The sequence below is a fragment of the Delphinapterus leucas genome, chromosome 11 (assembly GCF_059928025.1).
Source record: "Delphinapterus leucas isolate spDelLeu-1000000601 "Yukka" chromosome 11, BTC_Dleu_Yukka2, whole genome shotgun sequence".
NCBI classification, from domain to species: Eukaryota; Metazoa; Chordata; class Mammalia; order Artiodactyla; family Monodontidae; genus Delphinapterus; species Delphinapterus leucas.
Genome location: NC_143139.1, coordinates 45,227,571 through 45,250,407, shown reverse-complemented (window position 1 = coordinate 45,250,407; position 22,837 = coordinate 45,227,571). Strand labels below are relative to the sequence as shown.

The window sequence follows — 22,837 nt, the reverse complement described above, 5'->3', positions numbered from 1 at the left end:
AATAGCAAGAGGGAAAAAAGAGGCATTTCTGTGAAGGAATTTGGATTCAATAATTTATTTTCTATATAGTGACAGTAACGGGAGTAAATACACAAGATCTTTTTTATTAATTAATAAAACAAAAAAAGATGAAAAAAAAACAGAAGCAACAAATGAAGAAGACCATAATGCTTATGATATACATCAGCCACATGGTCAGAAAACCCATTTCTAAAGAACAGTTGCTGGTGTCATGGAGTTTTATTGCATTCAACAGGGGAAAGGTAGATGGTTGGAATGAAAAAGATCCATCAGCCTCCTGACAGGAACATATTATAGGGACTCTAATCCTTTAACTAGGGACTCCTCTTGTCACTTCCTTTGGAGCAGAAGATGGAGGGGCAGGAGGAATTCTCCTTTATGACCTCATGACTTCTTGTGAGACAGATCAGTCCAGGCAGATACAGAGCAAGAGTCTTTGTACCCCACAGGCCACGCGTTGGTGCCCATCTTTATGTTTTAGAGAAGTGCAGAAGCCTCAGGGGGGATGTAGGATCACAAGAAGAATGGCTGCCTGAGCCCCAAGGGCATTGCGGGGAAGGGAGTACACTATCTCAGCTCATCAGGGTCTGCTACATTCTGAGAATATCACGTATTAACTCAACTATCTTTGGAGGGGGCCGGGTTATGGTTCTGACTCCTCTCTGGGGGTGGAGAGTGAAGATGACAAAGGCGGCCATCTGTCCCCTGAGAGACACAGTAGCAGTATAAGACGAACAGAATAACAAATCCAACTGGAAAAAGGGTTTGGGAAGGAGAGGGGAAGTAAGTATGCTATGGGCACACTTCCAGAGAGTAGAGGAGGTTCCCACATGTGAAACTTCTTTTCTCTTGAAATAACCAGGGTTAACCCAGGTAGAGATATTCCCTTCTGCTCGGTCTAAAACCTTAGGGGTGGCTAGACATGAAGAAAGGAAATTTAACATAGGGAGTGAACCTTATACCCCTAGCTCATCCTCCCAGCCTCCAGAACTGGCCACACCCCCAATGAAGGGTTCTAGCTCCAGGAGGGATGTGAGGTCCTGGTGAAGAGCAGCGACAGTCAAACACCTTCACCCAGGATTCAACACTGTGGCCATCTCTGGTGGGGGTGAACGTGGAGTGAGGCAAGAGCCAGGAGAGTAGTCAACCCTCAACAGAGACCTCCAATTCCCTGCATAATCACAAGAGTCCTCAGAGGTCCCACCTCCATGAGCTGCCAGCCCGCCCACCATTCTCCACCCCAGCCGCATAAGATTGGCCATATCCCATCGTATGTGTGCATGCCTGCACCCACATCTGTAGTATTTTGAAAATCTTCCATCCCAGGGCCTACGGGGAAGGAAGTGTGCCACAGTGAGCTCTATAAAGTTATCAGCAAAATTCAGACACTCTTAGTTCGTCCCACACAGCAAAGTGCATCCACAGTAGCAGCTTGAGCCAGGTCCATCTGTCCAGTCAGGTCCTGAAGATGGCAAACAACACCCTTCCCCCAGCTCCTCCTATGTTATGGAAACAACAGGACATTTTACAAAGATCAAGGCACTTGGGAGAGAGTCAACAGTAACACTAATGAAGCAAGCAGACTTGTTGGAGGGGAAGGGAGAAGGAAAGGAAGAGGAGAGAGGACAATGTATTTCTGAGGGCCAGGAAGAGCCTACTCAACAAGACTGAGTTATCTGGATGGAAGAAGCCTGTAGCCTGAAGTTAGCAAAAGAGAAAGAGCAGAAGTAGTGGCCAGAATACCCACAATTCCCCCAAAGCCTCTCAGAACCCCACCACCTGGAACACACAGCAGCAGTCACCATGGAGTCAGGCAGTCTCTTAGGCAAAGATGTTGGTAATAAAATCCAGGAATCGCTTAGCATACTGCTCAGGATGGACAGTAGAAATCTCTGCCCCCGCCTGTGAGAGGAGGTATGGAACATGGTGTCAGGCCCCGCACCCCTCCCCGACTGCCCACTCTCAGTTCCACTCCAGATCATTTCCATACCCAACCCTTCATCCTTCTGCCACCCCACTGCTCTGGCACAAGAGGCTCTTGAATAGTCAAGACAAGAAAGGAAAGGCTTTAGAGAACCCTCACCCCATGCTTGACAGTTTTGGCTGCGTGAGCTGCTTTCTTCTTGGCATCATACTGTGTCAGGATGTCAATGAGGCCCATGAAATACACCTCCTTCTGAGGGGCCCCTGCGGAGAGAGACCAGCAATGAAGAGCAAGTACAGTCCCAATTCCCTCTCCCCAGGAACCAGTCAGATCTGTTTTGAAAAGCTAAACAGCCTCTCCACCCACCACCCTGGTCTCTGTCCTCCAGGGACCACCCTCCCCACCCTTAAAATTTCCAGGCTCTTTCTCACCCTCAGCACTCCGGATGGCATAGACATCAATGAAGGATTCAAACTCTCCAGGGCCCAGGGGCCGGTGGGAATGGATGTAGCCGCCGATACCCTCAGGGGAAGTGCCATAGGAGCCCACCAGAGCAGGAGGTCCGGTCAGGGCACAGTCCCCATCCCCCTCTGACTCCTCCTCCCGCACAGGCCCCTCCTCCTCTGGTTCAGAGCCGCGAATGATGTCGTGGATGCCCAGCAGAAGGCTGTAGTCCATGATCTTCAGCTGCACTAGGAACTGAAACCCCACTGACAAATCAGAAGCCCCAGATCTCCCTCTCCACTCCCAGGTACCACCCTTATACCTCCATCCCTGAATTTCCGGGGCCCTCCTGGGGAAAGGAAGTGTAAAAATTGAGGGTTGGGAGTATACCATTGCCCTTTATTACCTAATTGTCCTGGGTATCTAAGATCATTCTTTTAGCTCAAGCCAGCCACCCCCTTCATAAGTCACCTCTAGAGGATTTTCATGATTCTTATCCAACTCCCCTACATGCAGAGAACCCAAAGGGAAGGGGAGGAGTTCCCTTGTATTGTGAATGGGCAACTGCCCTGTGGGGAGCAAAAAAGGGAAACAAGGCCACTTCCCACAGCACCCCAACCCATCACCTCCACATCTCTCTTTAGCTTCTCTAGAAAGACTTTCTTCTCCTCTTCAGCAATATAAACTTTCTGGTTCTTGTTGAGAAAGTCCATATCCTTAAGGGTGGGCAATTCTTTAACCTGAGAATAGGTAAAGGGACATCTTGGGAATACAGCCCTTACCCCACGCTCTCAGAAAACCCTGCTCTACGTAGGGCTTTGTCTCTGACTGGGGGGGGGTCTAGGGGAGACAGATTTACAGCCCATCTCTCCTCTGACTTCACACGAGGATGCTGCCCAGAGCCTGTTCTTACCTCTGGTGGCTTCCCCAGACTCAGCCACTGCGGCTGTACCCCAAATCACATCCCCCTACTTTCTGCCTATGGTTTCAGTCCAGAACCTCCATTCTGACTTTTCTTTCTTCTGAAGCAAAAACAGCTGCTTGAAAACAGAGCTCAGAATGGGAGGCGGCTGGTAGGCATTTTGCTCTTGAAGTCTGACATTTTCACGCATCCCCAAACCTTCCACATGGACTAACCCATGCCAGTGACAAAGAAGCTCTTCCCACTGCCCCTTCCAAACAATCCCTGGATCAGGAAAAGTCTACATCTCTCTCCTTTTTGGTGGTTTAAGATAAGAGTAAATAGCTGGGGATCCCTACCTCTTTATCCCAAGAAGGTCCCTTTGACCTGCCCTCCCCCATCCCTCACCCTATCATCTAAAATTATATCACCTTCTCCTTATCGCTGGCTTCCCGGGACACTAGGGAGCCCTGTGGAGAGACCCAAAGACAAAGTCAGCAGAAGTGGCTAAAAGAACAGTCAGGACCCAGCTCCTAAGACAAGTTCTCAAACCCACAGCCTTCTTTCCTTTAAAATGCATCATCCAGTGCCCTCCCTGGCCATTCCCCTCCCTCAGGTCATCAGGAGTCTCCCCTTCAGCCCTCACCTCCTCTCCTTACCTTGAGGTCATACTTCCTGTGCACAGGGAGACGGTGGCTAAACATGTTGCGCATCACAAGCATGTAGCTGTCTTCGTTGTCCACGCTAACCCGGTACATCCCCAGGAACTGGGGCAGCAGTGTGTTGCCATGGCACTTCACAATGTACTGGGGTGGAAGGGAGGAAGGAAGGGGAAGAGGCTGAGCAGCTCAGGGATGGGAATTCAAATGCTACTATTCCATAGGGATTCAAGTAGAGAGGTTACAGAAGCTCCGAAGGGGTGTGGGGACTTTCTAAAGATGCCCCTGGTATCCGTGCAGTTTCTGAATCATCATCTCCTTTCATTTATCCCATATGTATAATGTCTCTTAAATTTAAAGTGGGGCTTCCCTGGTGGCGCAGTGGTTGAGAGTCCCCCTGCCAATGCAGGGGACACGTGCCCCGGTCCGGGAAGATCCCACGTGCCGCGGAGCGGCTAGGCCCATGAGCCATGGCCGCTGAGCCTGCGCGTCCGGAGGCTCCGCAACGGGAGAGGCCACAACAGTGAGAGGCCTGCGTACCGCAAAAAAAAAAAAAAAAAAATTTAAAGCGCCATCTCTCCTTTCGTCTTTATTATTCTTTGAGATGGGGAAGGGCATGTGTTATTATCCCTCTTTATACGCAAGTAGTCACAGAACCAGTAGTAGAAATTACATCAACAAAATGATTTTATCTAGACCAGGGGTCCCCAACTCACGGGCTGCGGACTGGTACCAGTCCTTGGCCTGTTAGGAAGCAGGCTGCACGCAGGAGGTGAGTGGCGGATGAGCTCGCCATCGCTCGCATTACCACCTAAACTATCCCCCGCCCCGGCCCCAGCTCCAATCGGTGGAAAAATTGTCTTCCACGAAACCGGTCCCTGGTGCCAAAAAGGTTGGGGACCACTGATCTAGACCAATGTTCTTTGGTGGGCTAGACTCCCACAGTAAAATTGTTTGCAAGATGGCCTATAATCTGGATTCTTAAAAAAAATTCCTCTTTCAATGCTACAATCTCCCTCAGTGTTGCTGCCTACTTCTCTTCATAGCCAACCTTCTCAGAAAATTAGTCAGCCATGAGTCCACTGCCTCTCTCTCATTCATACCTCAAACGACTGAAATCAGATTATACCCTCATTTCTCCTCTGAAATTTCTCTACTCCTCACTGCCTCAAATCCCTCAGTTGCCAATCTCATGGGTATCTAGTCATCATCACATTTCAACTGGCTAGCACTAGATACTACTGACCAGCCTCTCCTTAAAACTCTCTTCACTCGGAGCTCCCATCACACCACTCCTCTCTATCCTCAAATCCTGTGTGGAATGCAGTAGGGCATAAATCATTAAAAGCATCTGACAACTCTCGCCAAAAAGACCCTGACGTGGTGCTGGCCCTTGGGGCTTCAGTCTCAGCCTCACCGTCAGCCACATCAGGGGAAGAGGTCTCTAGATCTGTCCCCTGGCAGGGAATTCTGGGGCAGAGCTGGGGATAGAGGCCTGCGGGAAGGAGGAAAACACAACCATAGCAGAGCCTCTGGGCAGCAGTGACCACGCGGCCTTACTTTTGTTCCCATCTTCCCTGCTTGGGGCCGTGGGCATGGCTTTAGAGAGCCAGGGTAGTGTGGTCACTGGGAGGAGCAGAAGAAAAAGTTTTTGCTCCTTTGAACCTGATGGGGGAGGCCATTTGCATGTGGAAAATGCTCTGTACATTGGGGACTGCCTGTATTTGGAAGTTTCATTAACTCTTAGCATCCTGTTCTCAGCCTCCAAGCTGTATTGAGAAGTTACTAGTCTGTATTTTTATTAAGCCTTAAAACTTCTTTTATGTGCATTTGGTGCCAACTTTTTTGTAGAGCTGTATTAAAAACAGCAAACTTGTGCTCACGTCTCTATGTAACTTTGAGAGGAGCATTCTGTTATTTTTACAAGGCAGGAAGGAGTGTGTATAGCTGTTGAATTAAACTTAGCAATCACGTTAAAAAAAAAAAAAGCTTCAGACAACTCTTAGTCTCCTTTATGGGCTCTTTTCTCTTCTTGCTCCGGAAGGTTCTTTCCTCAACCTTCTTTTCATTTCACTCGACACATCCATAATCTTAAACCCGAACGAACTTTTTGGCCAACCCAATATAATACATTCATGGCGATAATTACCATCTATTCACCTATAGTTCTGAAATCTAGACTTCTAATCTAGTCCTCTTTTCCAAACTCCATACCCCAACCACTTATGGGACATCTATATCTGCATGAACTGAAGAAACCACAAACTCGACATGCCTAAATCCGAACTGTCTTCTTCCAAAAACCTGTTTCTTTTTCTGCTTCCCAACTGTTGGTCACTGGGCACCCAGTTATCCCTAAGCAGGAATTTGGAGCGCCTCTGCCTTAATTCTCCCAATTCTCCCAAAGGTCTTTCCACCTCCACTGCATCATCCCTCCAGGCCCTTGTCATTTCTCACCTGGACTATTACAATTACCTCCTAATTGGTATCTCCACTCTATTTCCCTCCTGCAATCCATTCTCTAAAATGCTGACACAGGGATATTTCTAAATAACATATATATCACTCCCCTGCAAACCACCTTCAGGATAAAGCCCAAACTCTTCGTGTGGCTTATAAAACCCTCACAGCCTGGCTCCTGCCTAACTGTTTTTCCACAATACCTTATCCCAGCCACACTGAATTTCTTGCAGTTCCACAACACCAAGCTCTCTCATGGCTCTGTGCCTTTACAAGTGCTGTTTTCCTTTGCCTAGAGTGCTCTCTTCCTCCTTGTCCAATGGCTGGTCCCTACTAGTCATGCAAGAATCAACTTCTAGGATACTCCCTCTAAAAAACTCTCTTTGAGCCTACCAAGTGCACCTCTTGCCCCAGGTGAGTTGGGATGCTCTTCCTCTGCCACCCCAGAGCATCCCCTAGATACCTCTACTCCTTGCACGCAGCTTGCTGTGTGCTAACTAACGCTAGCTTACTGGCCTCTGCCATTAGAACAAGAGAAACTCAAGGGCCACGGCCATTTCATTCACCTCTTTCTCTACTGCCTCACATAAGACCTAATAACAACAGACATCCAATATTTGTTGAATAACCAAAAACTCTTTTAGAATCTTTCATTTATTCCTTGCTCATTGATTTTGGTGAGATTTTTCTTCAGTAGAAAGATATTCAGGCATGTTTTTACTCCCAAAATAGTCCAGAAACTTCACATTCCAAATTCATCTGATCAGATAGAATAGTTTCCCTAATCCCACTTAGGACTGGATATGATCATGGCTTCTCTCCTCCAATCTATCCCAATTGTGCACTTATCCTGGTTTTCTCCCCAAACTGCATTTATTCCTGATAGTACATTTGGTGTTAACACTTCATCTAATTCTGACTTAGTCTAAAGTTTATACTTTGCTATACATGTACCCTTTATGTATCTATCAATTCATAGCGGTTTTAGATTAGAAGTGCCAAATAAGAAGGAACACGAACTCTTCTATTTAATCAAACACAAATCTGTATGCAGAGGCTCTCTTTTGAAATGCCTTGTTTTCAAAAGTATGATGTCAAATGCTTCTTGGGGATCAAAATGGGCTATAGGGAGAAAGAGGGATAGGAAGTCTCCCAAGTGCTCTGGAGCTGAGTTATGAGTAGGGAGGGGAAGAATGAGGCTGGAGAGAGACCTGACCTGATGGTAGTTGGAGAGGTTGCTATGCATGTCAGCAATGTCCTCACTGGATACTTCTTTGATGACCAGAGTCCGATCATAGGAGATAAGGAAGCGACCATCACTGCCTTCACTTTCACTCGGGGGACTTCGGGTAAGGGACACCTGGGGACACAAAATAGGCTAGAAGCTCTTTTCCTCCCCTTTATATGGAGATGCAAGTCTAGGACAGTGGCCAACTGAACACACCTGAAAGTGGATGAAATCTTGACGTAAGAGGATGAGCAAGGGTTCTAAATTTGGTGTCCATATATGGACTAAATGAAATTGAAAGCAAAAATTTTAATGTATCTACATTTCCCCCCAAGGACAGGGTTTATAGCTTTCTTCAGATTTTTTTAGATGCCTGTGACCACAAAAATATAAAGAATACCTGTGAAGGCCCTCATTTCTCCAAACATGACTGTCCCACGGATTCCCCAGTTGTTAGGGAGAAAGGACTATCCTCACCGAATGGACTCTCACCAAGTAATCCTGGTCATCAATACCAAATCGATCACGCAGGTTCCTGAAGACCTGGGGACAATACTCCTTGAACTTGAAATGACTGGGCAGATTTTCCCTGCAATAGGGGTTTTCAAGATAAGAAACAAAGTAACAATATTACCTTATATTTATGTAGGGCTTGACACTTTACAAAGCACCTTCACACATATTACCTTATTTGACTCTCATAAAACCCTTGTGAGGTCCTTTAAAGGTGTATTATTCCCATTTTATAGAAGGGGAGACTGGCTCAGGGTGGTTGAGTGACCTGCTGAAGTCACATGACTGGTAAGCGGCTTAAGCAGAACCACGACCTACTGCCCATCCAAACAGCAGCATTTCCCAAATCTCAAGCAAGTCAGAGACATCCCTAAATAAGCAATAGGTCTTGAATGGCATCTTCTGATACTAGGAGGGCTTACAGGACTCAGGTATTTCTTTCAGGGAGTCCCTCTCAGAAGCTAATGGTAATGGCATCTAAACGTATTTATTACTTTGTGAATCTCCTGGCTAGAGGAAAGGTAAACTAGTACACATAGATAAGGGTGTAAGGAACATTGGAAATTATTTTAGTGGTTTCTTTACAAAATACTGAATTTCTGCATAGGAAGGAAGGTTAGACAATACAATAACAACTTGTAAGTTGTCTTCTAAATCTAAAACCTTCAACTCATTCAATCCTAACTCTTAATATTATTTATTCTCTCTTCTAGGAAGGCTGACATGAGAAGGGTGGGGATTCCCACATACCTGCGGAAAAGGTGATTGTTGACCTTGATCTTGGAGCTGGCCTTAAAGTCATCTGGCAGCAGCATCACCGGGGGAGGCACCTGGCTGAGCTCATTGATCTGATAAGCCAAAACAAGAACAGGAAGGCAGTGAGTAGGGGTGTGGAGAGCTACTTATACACTGTGTCTGGGCAAGAGTCAGAAAAGGGCAAATCAAACCTCATTCCCTTAAAAACGCTGGTTATGCATATGCTTGACAAAGATGAGAGTATGTGTCTGCCATCTTCTGCTGCCCAAGGCCTGCAGTGAGCAACCCTTGCACACAGCCCCTCACACTCCCGCCCCCGTGGAACTTCATGCTCACAACAGTCATTTTATATCAGGCAAACTCTGTAAGCGACTCTGGACTATTTTTTAAAGCTGTAACAAATTCTAGAGAAAAAAAAGACCCTCAGCAGACTCAAGACATTCAAGACAAACAGTTCCATGCTCCACTGGAAACAAAAGGTGTTTTCAAAGTACAAGGAGAGTTAAGGGGACTGTTGTTGACTGCTGTTGAGGGGTCGACAGCAGCGAGAATGAAACGTCCATATCCTGAAGGAGGCATCTCCTTACAAACAGGACCAGTCCTTCCAGACCACTCTGACCCAGTTCTCTGTAGTAGGTCCCCACCTGCCTAGGTGTAAGATAAAAGAAAAACAGCTGATTTTAGAGGGAATGCAGGCAGGCAAAGGATATGAGCTCATTAGGCATCTGTTCACTGAAGTCAAGCCAACCCACAGCCCAAAGGATGCAAGCATCACATGCACTCCTCAGCCCCAAGAATCAGCAGTCTGCTAATTCAGGGTGGAAAGGGGGATCTTGCACTAAGAAGTGCCCAGAAGATGTGCTTTCTCCCCACTGTTGCCACAGTATCTTTCACGCACCCTTATCACTTGACTCTAGCCTCTAGTTTACGTGAGTTCCCCACCTGGGTTGTGAGCTCTGGTAAGGACCAGTTCTAGTCGTCTGCATCACTCAGGTGCCTAGCTAGCACAATATTTGGCCCACAGTGGTCCTGAAGTGTTTATTAACTGAATAAACAGATGCCTTGCCTATCCTTACTTGATCATTCGACAGAGGTTATGAAGTGTAGTCTAACCTAAATCCCATACACTGCAATGAAAAACCAGCTCCTCTCATTCTCAGTAGAAAAGGAGGACAGAACATATTCCTCCAGAGGAAAAAAAAAAAAAACCCACTAGAGATTCCCAGCCTAAAATTCAGCTACAGTTCTTTATGCCCCCTCCTCGCCACCTGCTGTTAAGCAGGCTGAATCATCACTAACACATATGTTCAAGGAATTTCTCCATTCCAGACCCTTGAAGTAAATGTGTGCTGGCTGGAGGGTGGGGTATTGGGGCTAAAGTATATATACCTAGGGAAGCTGAGGCAGGTCTTATGTGTAGTTCCCCCATCTTACCAAAGGAAAACCCTCCTTCTTAAGTTTCCCAAAGGGATGGATGGATGAGTCATAACAGAAGCAGCCCACCTCCATCAGCCTTGCCCATACCAAGTGCCTTAGACTGAGCTGGGAGCAGTCCACAGAGCCACAAATGCAAAAGGGAGCTGACACACCCCCAGATGACTTTCTAAGCCACAAATAAAAATGTGACAAAAACTGTATTCCTCCTCATCCCCTTCCACCTCCACAGCACTACCATGACTATAATGTTTCAAGGAAGTTGAGTTTTTAAAATATTGCTTGGGGGCTTCCCTGATGGTGCAGTGGTTGAGAATCTGCCTGCCAATGCAAGGGACACGGGTTCGACCTCTGGTCCAGAAAGATCTCACGTGCAGGGGAGCAACTAAGCCCATGTGCCACAACTACTGAGCCACGTGCCGCAACTACTGAAGCCCGCATGCCTAGAGCCTGTGCTCCACAACAAGAGAAGCCACCGCAATGAAAAACCCGCGCACCGCAACGAAAAGTAGCCCCTGCTCCCGCAACTAGAGAAAGCCCGCGGGCAGCAACGAAGACCCAACACAGCCAAAAAATAAATAAATTAAAAAAAATTTTTTTTAAAATATTGCCTGTCATATTCAAGGTCACTGCATCCCTCCAATCCAGATCTGAGGGAAGGGGGGCAATGGCTGTGCTTCCTTCACCTGAGGTATCCTCAGGAAAGTAGATGCGCCGGCCTCTTTTGGCCTCCTCCGGATTCCCAGGCCAACCATCGACAGCAGTTCCCTGATTCTAAAGTTCACCACCATAATGTCCCCATGACCAGAGCTCCTGAGCCAGCTCTTTGGTCAAAGATGACCCCCACTTACACCAAATACCATTACTCCAGCCAGCAATGGGTTGCAATTAAGACCAAAGGCTTACATACATTAAGCGCTGAGTAATGCAACCACTAGGCTCAGAGTGGGGTAGCTTCTCTGAAATGCTGTACCTCTGGAAGGGAAAGAAAGGGACATGCAGGATTAGAAGGTCCAGGAAGCCTGGAGCTTCCCCCAAAGCCAAGGTTCCAACGTCACTGACAGCGGCTGTAAAGCAAGGTGCAAAGGAGAAGTGAACGATTCCCTTCATCCAGTTACCCTCTCCGCTCCCTTTCTACACTTACACTCTCACTGGAGACCTCACCACCACCAAGCCAGAAGAGCTACTCTCCCTAATGTCCTTCCAGACGGAACCGGGTCCCGGCCGGTCTCCGTGGCCTGAGGCTGGAACGGACTGGAAGGAAGCAGGGAGCTGGATTTCAGTTGGGGAAGATGGAACCAGAGTGGAGGAGTAACGGGCGGAGGGAGAGACAAAAGTCTACGTTAAAAAAAAAAAAAAGGTCTACAGCGAGAAAGTACGCTGGGTGAAACACCTGAGGGCAGGTGGGCAGACCAGAACAGCCTGGGGGAAAAGTGGCAGCGCTAGGGGCTCCGGAGGCGGGAGCCTGGAAACAGACAAGCCCGGAGGAGCTCAGGGGTTCGGACAGGGCCTCCGCGGGGCCGGGGCCGGGGCCGGGTCTCACCGAGTGGGCTACGCCCCACAGGAACACGCCCATCAGCGGGTCGGCCGCCCGGAACACCTTCACCTTCTGCTGCACGAAATGCTTTTTCTTGGTTTTGGAAGCGAAGCCGAAACCTGTGCCGGAAGCCGCTGTCGGCGCCGGTACAGTGGCCGGCGGGACCGAGGACGACGCCATAGTCTCCCGCACACCCAACCGAGTGAAAGCCGGAGCCGGCCGGCCGCGATGTAGTCTCCCGACCCCGGAAGCGGCGCTCACCTGCGCCTCCGTCACGTGACCGGAGGCTGGCCCGCAGGCGTGCGAGTAGGGCGGGGCAGGCTGACTCCGCCCCCTGGCGGCCGCACGTCTGCCCCAACGCCCGCGCGTTGCCTGGACTCACCTGGCGGTGGGGAGTCGCACCGAAGCCTTTTGCCCTGAGGGCTGCGAGCAGTCCGCGAGGCCCAGACCAGTCATCCAGGCGTAGGGGATGCTGCCTGGACTGGCCTGATTTAACCCCTCGGTCTAGGACTTCTTTGCTGCAAAGTCGCCGCCTTTCGGTTTTGCCCAGTTTCTAGGAATAACCTCCGCCCTGAAGCTAACCCGAAAGCATTTCTTTACGAAGTAGGAGATCCCTTAAGTGGGTTTTGTGCTTTTAGAAAGACCTCTCAGGCATCATTCTGGAGGGTGACCAGAGTATTGCAAGAGTCTACGCACGAGATGAGGAACTAAAACAATGATTATTGGGATGGAAAGAAGGGGCTGGCATCTAAAGGTATAGTTTGATGTCAGTTTGTAAAATCCGTAGGGGATGTGGGATTTGAGGGAAAGGGAGACATTGAGAATGAATCCTAGGCTTCTGGCTAAGGTGTAGAGAGATGGCGGTGACATGAAAAAGGAGCAGTTTTGGTTGAAAACAAGAGTTCAATTTGGACCGTGTTTGAGGCACCTGAGGGCAGCCGGACATATGGGCCCAGAGTTCAGCAGAATGATCTGGGCTGGGGATAAAAGTTTAATTTTTGCGAAGAATCCGTAGGTGAGGATGACATCTCCCAGGGAGGGCAAGGAAAGGCTGGACCCTGGTATAGGCCACCATGTGAGAGGCTAGTGGGAGAAGACTGAGAAGGGGTGGCCAGAGAAGTAAAAGGGGCCAGGAGAGCAGGGTCACAAAAGCCAAGGGAGTTGAATTTCGAGAAGGAAGGAATGGAGAGCAGTGTCAAATGTCATGGAAAGGTGAGGCAAGACATGGAAGGAGCAGTGCCCATTGTCTTTGGCAACTAGTGACCTTTGGAAAGCACTTTCAGCAGAACAAGAGCCAGATCCAGGTGGGCTGCGGGATGAATAGGAGGTGAGGAAGTGGGGAAGGGAAGCCTGGGACTTCATCAGGAAATTTGGTTGTGAGAAAACAAGGTGGGGAGTGGCTTATAGAGAAACAGAGTAAAACACACTTTTAAGGGAGACCTTACCAAGGACAAGGGAAGAAATCACTGAGACAGAAGTTAACAAAGAAAATGCAAACTGCCCAAGTCTGCATCACTTTTAGTTATTTTATATATTTTTTGTTTTAGTTTCTTTCTTAATTTTTATTGGAGTATAGTTGCTTTACAATGTTGTGTTAGTTTCTACTGTACAGCTATACATATACATATATCCCCTCTTTTTTGGATTTCCTTCCCATTTAGGTCACCACAGAGCACTGAGTAGGGTTCCCTGTGCTATACAGTAGGTTCTCATTAGTTATTTTATATATTGAGTCTTTGTAAGTACCTCAGGAATGAAGATCTGGAAGGGCCTTGATTTAGTCCAGAGAAGGGAGATTTATCACTTGTCAGACGGGAGAAAGCAAAGGGGTCTGTGTAGACAGAGGTAAGTGTGTAGGTGGGGGGGGGGAGGTGAAGAATTTCACACACTCAGTCACCTTAATTTACCCTTTAAAATAGACAAAGTTGTTGCCTAAGAGAGGACGGTGAGAAGGGATCTTGAGGAGTGAGGGTTTAGACCAGTTGCTCTGGAGAGTGGGAGAGAAAACAGCGGGGACACACAGAAGGAACAGTTAAATCAGCACCAAAGGTCAAGTTACCTCTGGGGCTCTTTGTTTTTAATTGCCCTAGTGTTTTGGTCCTATGGTTTTCTCCACTTATCTCAGAAACTCTGAAGTAAGAGCAGAGAAGACAGGTAGGGCTATACTCTAAAATGGGGGTTAGAAGGGTGATCGTGGTAAACAATCTTGGGACAAGAGAGCTGAGCTCTTGGCGAGGGAGGGTTGCAGACACACTAGAGGGATGGAACTGATGCTGGGGCTGAGGGTGGTCTGGGGAAAACAGTGAAGAAAACAGGATACCATTTTTTGTTAAAAATTACGAACAACCTAGATGGATGTCCACCAATAGTGAAATGGTTGAATAAATTATAGGATACGTTTATGAAAAATCATGTATTTTTTTAATGAGGTAAATATGTATCTTGACATGAAAAGATCTCTAGGACATATTGTCAAGTGGGGGAAAAAAGCCTGCGTGTAAATATATGGAAAAACACCTGGAAGGATATATCCCACGCTGTCATAATGCCATTACATGCAGGGAAGGGAGTGAGACTGGGGAGGGATAAAGACTTACAACACGGGAGAGCCATCACTGAATTTATTTTATTTTAAAGGTATCTATGTACATCAAGTAAATACACACTGGGGTTGGTGCAGTTTGGTTTGTCTTTCACGCTGGCATGCAACATTTTGGCAGATGTGAGGGGGCAGGCCAGGTGCCCCTCGTGGAGACCCTGGCTGTCTGAAAGGAATGTGGTGAGGGGGATGGGAGGAGGGGGATGTGGAGTGAAGCTTCTGGTGAAGGCTTTGTGTGTGTGTCGTTTCTTATTTATGTAAGTGAATTACATTTCCCTTACATCTTGCTAAAGAGAAGGCTGTTCCCTCTGTCACCTCTCTCCTCATCTGCCCTACACCTTCACATTTTCTTCTGTGTTTTAAAAGAGTCATTTGGTGGCAAGATTACATAAAGCTCACTGGATTCTTGGGTGCCCTGCTGGCCGACATTAGCACAAGTCTCCAGGTGCACAGGTATCTTCCCTCCTCTCCACTTGCGTCTGGAGACAGCGTGGCTCACCAACCCCACCCTTTCCCTCTTTGCTTGGGGCAGGGGAGCCAGATTGAACCCCTTTCCTCAGAGCAGTGGTTTTCAATCTACTCTACAGAATCCTTGGGGTCTCTTAAGGACTGTTCAAGGGCTCCTCAACTAGTGAAGCATTTTCCACCAAACAACAAAAATGCAAACTGCCCAGGTCTGCGTCACTTTTAGCTATTCTTTATGTCAGGGTTCTATATAAGATTGGTTCTGAAAAATGTTTGAATATCACCGCCTTGGATTTACTCTACACCCCTCTGGTATTTTTTTTTTCCCTGCATTTCTCCTTAATTGCTAAAAAGGGCCTAACAGGTAAAGGGAGAAAGGACTTTTTCGCTTGAAGGAGTCACAGGCCAATACAGGCTGTATTTACCAGCTGACACTCACACTGAGCTTTCTTTCCTGACTTAGAAACTAGGTGATGGGTTGCCCTGCTACCCTGTTCTTCCAGCCCAGATAAGACTGGCTATCTGGACACCAGGTTATATTTCTTGATTTGGACTGGCTTGTGACCTCCACTCTACATCCCTGCAGTTACCTGGAAAGCCACCTTAGCACCATGTGGTAGGACAGGATATGAAAACAAAACAATAGTCCTGTCAATTCCATAGGGAGTGGGGGTGCCCCCTGGGTCAAGCCCTTGGGCTCCTCCACCTCTGGAAAATCTGCCCTGCCCTTTTCTTTAAAGTGCACTTAATACCAGATGAGGACATTACAGAGGGAATTCTTTTTGGAAAAAAACATTTTTTAATGTGTATCATCGGGGAAAAGTCAGGCTCCAGCTTGAAAGGAAGGCATTTCGAGATACCTATTTTGCCAATGAACTGGAAGCCCCCAAACCAAAAGGTGGAGACGGGAAGAACATGCAGCCCAATATGGGACAGAGAAAGGAATCCAGCCCATCACTGTGGCAAAAAAATACTTAGGAATTTTCCAGTCTGTTTACCCCCAAAGCCAAAGAAGGACTCATTTTGCTTACGCTTGGCTATAACTTTCACCGTGGACAGATGAGCAACCATTTGACAGATTGTTGGAAATGGGTTGGCCTCCTCAATGTTTCAAAATAATTTTAAGCAGCTTTGGGTTCTGGTCATGAGCTCCGGGGTAGAGAATATCAAAAGGAGTTTTGAGGAGAAAGGGAAGTGGTCCCTTGAGCAATCCATGTTCTTGGTTGTCCAGGGGGCACAGGAAGAGGGAGGCAAAAGGCAGACTTCGGGGGGCAGAGGTGCACACCCAGAACCCCTCCGTTGGGGTGAGGGGTGTCTAAAGAAAATTCACCGTATAATTTAAGCAGTCCTTCCATTTCACCCTCCCCTGTGCTAAATGTGGAAGAGGAGGGAGGAAGAGTCTATTTCTGTATCTTCTCATGACGCCAAGACATTCTTCTGCTTAAGGCTTTGTGTACGTGCATGTGTGTGTGTGTTTGTGAAGGATCACAGCCCTCTAGCTCCCATTTTCCTTTTATCATCTCTGTGACTAACACCATTCAGTGTGAGAGATGCATATAGGAGAGGAAGAAGAAACACTGACCCTCCTCCCTATGGCCCCAAATGAGGAGGGTATACTATGCTTAGAAATTGCTAAATACATCATTAGATACTAGAGAGTATGACAGAGAGAAGAGAGAGACATAGCAGCAGCTTTTGATATATAGATACAGAGTACAAAGAGATACAGAGTAAGAGAAGACATCATACATAGTACAGTCGGACAACAAGGATTGGGGAAGGGAGTTAGTATCAGAGAGCACAGGTTTGCAGCATGCTGAGAGAAGAGGCCTCAGTCCCTCTTAGAAACTGGGGAAGAAAGAGAAAGAGGTTGTGAGGAACCACCTTGCAGCCCGGTCACTGAAGAGGAACAGGGTGGCATCTGTACCAGCTTGGGTTTACAGTCCTGTTCCTTTGATATCAACAGCCAGATGCCACCCTGCCATCTCCTGCTCCTCCACCCACAGGCCTTCCCTAACTCTCCCTCCCCCATTCCCACTGCTTGCTTCTCATGCCTTTCTGCCTACGTGTGCCTGGCCTATTACTCTGGAAAACCCCTGGAGAGGGCTCAGCTTGGATGCCGCCCACTAGGAGACTGGCCATGTTATCTCGTTTCTCGTTCTCCAAGGATCCAAGGTGGACAATAAAACAGGATCCCAGTGCCCATTTTGAGCCATAAAGCAACCTGGCGAGAAGCCTGGTGACACACAAGAACCAGGAAGGTGCCTGTGCTGCTAGGAGAGCACAGGGAACAGGGGAGAGGACCCAGGACAGAGGTGAAGGTGGGGCTTGGAGGTGGGCACACAGCTGTTTTCCACCTCCACTAGAAAGATTGGAGGGGAGTGCTGATACAGCAGCTAGAAGAACAAAAAGTTAGACTTCCTGGGACATTTGCTAAAGCTCATTGGTGACATATACAGATATGAGGAGTATAGGACACAGAGATCTCCCAAGGTCTCCTAATAACCACTAGGTTCTGTGACCTGTGTTGCAGCTCTAGATGGACACTGCCCTTGCCCACTTCTTTTGACATGTTGCAGCGACCCCTAGTGGCATAAAGGCGGTACTGTGGTTCCCACTACGGCCAAGCACAAGGCGGGAGGGGAGGCCAGTGCCTAGGGGACACCGGGCAGTTCTGATGTAGCCCCTGGGAGGGGGCAGCAGGAGTTGAGGGACAACTATATAGTAAAAGTTTTGAGATGATTTAAAAAAAAGCAGGAGAAACAAAGAAGCTGAGGGCAAGAAAGGAGGCAACCTGAGGCTGGTCAGAGGAAGCGGCCTGAAACTACCTGAAAGTGCAGGTATGCAGCAGCCCGTGTGGGAGATTAGCTGGCTGCCGTCTCTTGGTGGAGAGGGAACAGCTTGGCCTGGTCTTCAGCCTCGTAGCCGCATGGCAGGTCACTCCTGGAAGAAGAGACCCAGCATAATCACAGCATTGTCAGCTCCGTATAAATGACAGCATTCCTGTCACTTTGCTCTCTCAGCATCCCTGTGAGATAATGAAGGGCAGGAATACAGGGCAAATCAAGGCCAGAGAGATAGAGCTGACTTGCCCAAGGTCACAAAGTTCCCCAAAGTAGGAGGGAAACCCAGGTCATCAGACGTCCATGGTGTTTTCTCCCAGCCCCCATAGCTGGCATGGGGAGGAACCACAGGGAGAATTGGAGGAGGGGACAGTGTTCTACACCAAGGCTGGGGGTGACTGGACCTCCTGGACAACACAGTGATGGCGAGAATGGTTCTCATTTCCTCCTCCTTTCCCCAAAGTCTCCAGCGAACCTCTAAGTAAGGCATGAGGGAAATGTAACCATTTCTTCTGGTCCCACCCAGAGAGCCCAAGAGCAGTGGCAACCGGCGTACCTATTGTCATTGATATCTGTGGCATTTCCTGAAGAGGACATCATGGAGAACACAAGATTGGAAGAAGGAAAAGAGAGATTGGGTGTTACTAACGGTCTCCTCAAACCCTCTCTCATCCTAATCCCTTGGAGAAAAAGGTAAGTGTCTTGGCAACATAGCTGCCATCTGGGTCTGTGGCACTCGTCTTCAACTACCCCAAGCTGCACCATTATTTTGTTTGAGAAAAAGCCTCCCTGAGCCCTCACAGAGGAGAGGAGAAGGGGAGGGGAAGGGAAGGGAAGGGTTGGGACAGGCACGTGACCAGAGGAATCCACTTCTAAGCGTCCAAGACCCTGAAGGGATGCAGTGTTTGAGCTGTAGGTGCAGGGTCACTTACTTTTCTGATACTTTTCAACTTGCCCTGGGGATCCCACAGGCTGGTTACCCATCTTTTTCACTCACCATTGTCCATGTTGGCCTTCTGGTAGGAAGCCAAGGGGCCTCCAGAAGATGTGGCCCCACTGCTGGTACAGGAGTTTGCAAAGCTGGATGGAGCAGAGGAGAGAGATGCAACCTCTGGCACCCACCTTCCACTATTCCGAGGACCACTGATCCACACTCACCCTCAGGGATGAAGCCATCCACCCCTCCCATCCCCAGAGACCAGAGGACAACAAACATGGCCTCAGGCTGGGAGGGCAGATGACCACCTTCTAATCAAAGGTGTGAAGTTGAGAAAGGGTTAGAAATGAAGCTACTTAGGAAAAGAACTAAGTCTCACCCAATAATTAACCCAGTCTTATGCCTTATAGGGTGCAGAGAGCCTTGGGTTAGGACTTCAGCCCGCCCATGGTCACTCACTACATGTCTGAGGTGGAGCTAGGTGCAGCCTGCAGGTACAAATTCTGGTAGTTCTGGAAGAGGCTGTTGGTGTAACTGATGCACTCAGGGCTCCGGGTGCCATAGGCGTTGGTGGGTGAAGATGCTGGGTAGTGGCCAGGCCGGACGGGTTTGGCTGCGGCAAAGAAAGGAAAATGACCGTGAAGAGGCTCTTTGTTACCGTGCAGTTGCCCTGCAAGGTCATTTAGCTAGAGCTGAACTGAGTTGCAAGTAAGGTAATTCACTTTTCTACTGTTTTGTAGTGGTGGTGGGGTGAGGCTGGGGTGGGGTTACACTGAGGAATTTGCTGGGTTCCCCCAGGTGGTGATCCCTCCCGTACGCCTGCTGACGCCCACTCCCCACTCACCAATCTGGGCAGAATGGCCCCGTTTGCCGGAGCTCTTGTACCGAACGGCCTCCTTGATGCGGTCCACCTCCTGCTGGTACCGGCGCTTGTCCTTCATGGCGCCCTCCTTGGCCTCCTTCAGTGCACCCTCCAGGGCCTTAACTCTCTCAGCCGTAGCCCTAAGTCGTTTTTCCAACTTAGGAAGCTCACAACGCAGATCTGCATTGTCACGTACCAGCTGTGGGACGAGCCCCGGCGAACAGGCGGGGAGAGAGGCGAACAAGGCAGCGGAGCCGGGGGTGCGGGTGGGAGAGAGAATAAGGAAAAGTCATGTCAGGGAAGGTGGAGACCATGTGGTTTCCTCCAAAGGCCTCATTCCCTTTACCTAATTGCTGTTCTGGCCAGTTCTTTCCTTCTCCCTTTAGCAAACGGTGGTCAGGCATTAAAAAGTTCCATCATTTTCCAGGCAGCAAAAACATGCCAACTCCTCTGTAGCCCAGAACGCTTGGGAGAGCAAGAGTTCCAGTCTCCTCCTGGCCTAAACACCACCAACCCCCCAATATCTCACAGCTGGTGCCAGACCAACAGCCCCAGGGCAACCATGGGAATGAGGCCCCTCCCCCTCCCCCAGAGATGGCTCTGTGGGCATGCACACGGTGAGGCAGCAAGAGCACAGTAGCAGTTTGGAGGGTGGAGATGGTGTTGAGTGCAGGTTAGGTGCAGTGTAGAGCAGGAGCAGAAGCTGGAATACAGGAGCCCACGCACCACACACACACACACACACACACACACACACAGACACAGATACACACACACACATGGCCGCCCCATAGGAAGGAAAGAAAATGTTTTGAAGTCTCACAAACATTTGTGCTCATTACCTTCATGTTCAAGGATTTCCTGGGCTGTCCCTCTTCCCATTTAAATTAAGCTACAGCGTGGTATTAACCACCTTGCATCCAGAAAAGACTTCCTGATCTTTTTACAAGGTTTCACACAATGACTAGGGCCCTACAGGTTGCAGAAGGAGCCGGCCTTGGAAGACACCAGGCAAGTCAGTGCAGCAGGGGACACTGGGAGAACGGTCCCTTTAATTTGGGACAATCTACAGATTATAAACAATGTTTTGCTGTGACAATAACTTAGCTTAATTTGTAATAGGGTTATGGCCCTGGCTATTTAAGATTCTGTTGACTGAGAGGTTTCTACATCACTCGTGTTTTCCTTTCTAGTCTTGTGTCCCCTGAGGTAGGATATTAGGAGTCCTCTCTCCTATAGGTGAGTAGCTTTTGGTCTTTGAGACTTAGAACAGAGGCAGAGCCTTCATGGGGGAAAAGGAAAACAGCCTGTGATTTCCCGAAATGTGCCACAATGTGGATGAACCTGGAGGACATTATGCTAAGTGAAATGAACAAGTCACAAAAGGACAAATCCCAGATGATTCCACTTAGGTGAGATTCTTAGAGTAGTCAAAATTATAGAGACAAAGTAGAATGGGGGTTGCCAGGGGGTGGAGGAGCAGGGAATGAGGAGTTATTATTTAATGGGGATGGAGTTTCAGTTCTACAGGATGAAAAGACTTATCTCTGGAGAGGGATGGTGGTGATGGTTGCACAACATTACAAATGGATTTAAGGCCACCAAATGGTGCACTTAAAATGATTAAAGGTCATACATTTTATGTTATGTGTACTTTACTACAATGAAAAAAAATTGGGGAAAAAAAGCAATGTAATATGCATTTGGATTAAGAAGGAAAATGAACACAGAAATTAAAAAGAATGACAAAACCGATTACAAATGTTTCTTCCCTTTCAACTTTTCTATAATGTTGTTCACGCTGTTTTATAATAGGTAAAGGGGGAAAGATGGTACTAAAGCCCTCTGCAGGTCAAAATAAAATAAATAAACCCTGTGGACTACCACTGGGCCACAGTTCTAGGATTTTCTTCATTATTTAAAAAAATAAGAAGATGTACTGGGTATTTACTATATATGCTGGGTACGGCGGCACTGGGAAGAAAAGAAGTTTAAGCTGTAGTTTAATGAGAACATGAGTTTAAAACGAATTTTAAGGTGGATTCGAAAAGAAGGGAGTGAAGCATAGGTTAGGGTTTATTTTACGAATCAGTCAAAAGGGCCGGTTGACAGTCTTGTTGCATCTGTCTTCAAGGCTCAGCTACTTGGCACTAGCCAGGGTGCTCCTGCTATGTATGCACCAAACATTTCCTGTCCTGACTCCTTTGGACTGCCCCTTCCACCTCCGCACCCCATACCTTTGAAACCCAGTCTTCCACCTAAGGAACCGCAGCAGCGAGGAGGGGGATAGAGAGGCAGCAACTTAATACACAGGAGTTTTCACTGGCCCTGACCAGGGGCCAGTTGGGCCATCTGAGGACATCATGTAATTGCCCTGTGTGCCTGCCCCAGGCCTAGGCACAGGGAGTCCTCTCCATGAGAGAAAGCCCAGCTTCCTGACTTCTTGTCTCTCTGCTCTCCGTCTCTGGCTAACGTCTGACCAGTATCACTTGTGTACGGTCACGGCCCCATGCCTCTGAAACCTCTAACAGTTTCAACCTTTCCCTCCAACAGCGTAGGCCTGGGGAATTCCACTTTGAGCAGAGGCAGGCCGGGAGCTTTGGGAAAGGGAAAACAGGCATAGAACCAAGAACAAGGTAAAAGTGGAACCAAATACGGGATAAAGAAGGGATTTGTAGGAAAGGGAAAAGGGAAAAGTAAGGAAAACATGCAAGTAGATTTTCCTAAATCCAAGGGCCTCCAAAGATTTAGGTATCCTAGGCTCCCGGCCTCAAGAGTTCTCTTCACCCCTTACCCTCACTCTTACCTGTTTGTGAACCTTTGTAAGCTGTTCCAGGTTGTTCTCAAGAAAGGAAATCTTCTGCTTTTGGGAGTGAATCCCCCCACTGTCCTCGGGCTCCATTTCTGCACTCTGATGAGAGACAGAGGCAGGGGAAAGGTGTGGCTGTCCTGAGGCCAATCAGGTCCCACCCAGACCAGGTCAAGCCAGCCCCACTGAAGGCCACAGGGTCTGGAGAAGCCTGGGGAAAGGGGGAGGATACGGGGGCTGGGAAGACCCCGAGACGGCACTCACTTTCTTGACTCGAGTCGTGACGTCTTGAACGAACAGCTTGCGAAGGTTGTGGAGGGTCTGGAGTTCCCGGGCCTGGAAACAATGATGAAAAATTGGGGTCCCCCAAATACCCGGTCACCGTTCCCCCTCCAAAATTACTGGACCCTTCAGTCTCTCTAGACAAGTGAGTCACTCATCCTTT

General features: G+C 48.3%; 2 protein-coding genes across 6 annotated transcripts in view; both read right to left on the bottom strand.

The window, feature by feature from the left end:
• Positions 1-43: 43 nt before the first annotated feature.
• PIP4K2C (phosphatidylinositol-5-phosphate 4-kinase type 2 gamma) lies at positions 44-12,145 on the bottom strand. Of its 5 annotated transcripts, none has more exons than XM_089920917.1 (11): positions 11,884-12,145; positions 8,901-8,998; positions 8,115-8,226; positions 7,626-7,769; positions 3,950-4,096; positions 3,722-3,760; positions 3,016-3,129; positions 2,377-2,644; positions 2,105-2,208; positions 1,801-1,923; positions 44-1,520 (listed from the first exon to the last, which is right to left on the bottom strand). In XM_089920917.1, exons 1-10 carry the CDS (start codon positions 12,055-12,057, stop codon positions 1,843-1,845), a joined length of 1,281 nt encoding a protein of 426 aa, XP_089777043.1. In that variant the 5' UTR covers positions 12,058-12,145; the 3' UTR covers positions 44-1,520; positions 1,801-1,842. The 5 variants fall into 5 exon arrangements, with proteins under 5 accessions (XP_089777043.1, XP_089777044.1, XP_089777042.1 ...); XM_089920918.1 differs by having other exon boundaries at positions 1,812-1,923; XM_089920916.1 differs by having other exon boundaries at positions 1,824-1,923.
• Positions 12,146-13,433: 1,288 nt separating this feature from the next.
• Positions 13,434-22,837, bottom strand: part of KIF5A (kinesin family member 5A) — a 30,098-nt gene continuing 20,694 nt past the window's right edge. Inside the window, exons 22-28 of the mRNA XM_089920912.1 lie at positions 22,657-22,728; positions 22,390-22,494; positions 19,566-19,782; positions 19,181-19,334; positions 18,782-18,864; positions 18,341-18,368; positions 13,434-17,884 (exon numbers count right to left, since the gene is read on the bottom strand). Coding sequence (XP_089777038.1) covers positions 17,806-17,884; positions 18,341-18,368; positions 18,782-18,864; positions 19,181-19,334; positions 19,566-19,782; positions 22,390-22,494; positions 22,657-22,728 — 738 coding nt within the window. The 3' untranslated portion in view covers positions 13,434-17,805. The remainder of the gene's footprint in view (positions 17,885-18,340; positions 18,369-18,781; positions 18,865-19,180; positions 19,335-19,565; positions 19,783-22,389; positions 22,495-22,656; positions 22,729-22,837) is intronic.

Coding starts and splice junctions, on each gene's coding strand:
- PIP4K2C (XM_089920915.1), bottom strand. CDS start 12,057: ATGGCGTCGTCCTCGGTCCCGCCGGCCACTGTACCGGCGCCGACAGCG. Junction 2,209..2,376: donor TGCCATCCGGAGTGCTGAGG/GTGAGAAAGAGC, acceptor CTCTCTCCGCAG/GGGCCCCTCAGAAGGAGGTG. Junction 1,924..2,104: donor CCAAAACTGTCAAGCATGGG/GTGAGGGTTCTC, acceptor CTCCTCTCACAG/GCGGGGGCAGAGATTTCTAC.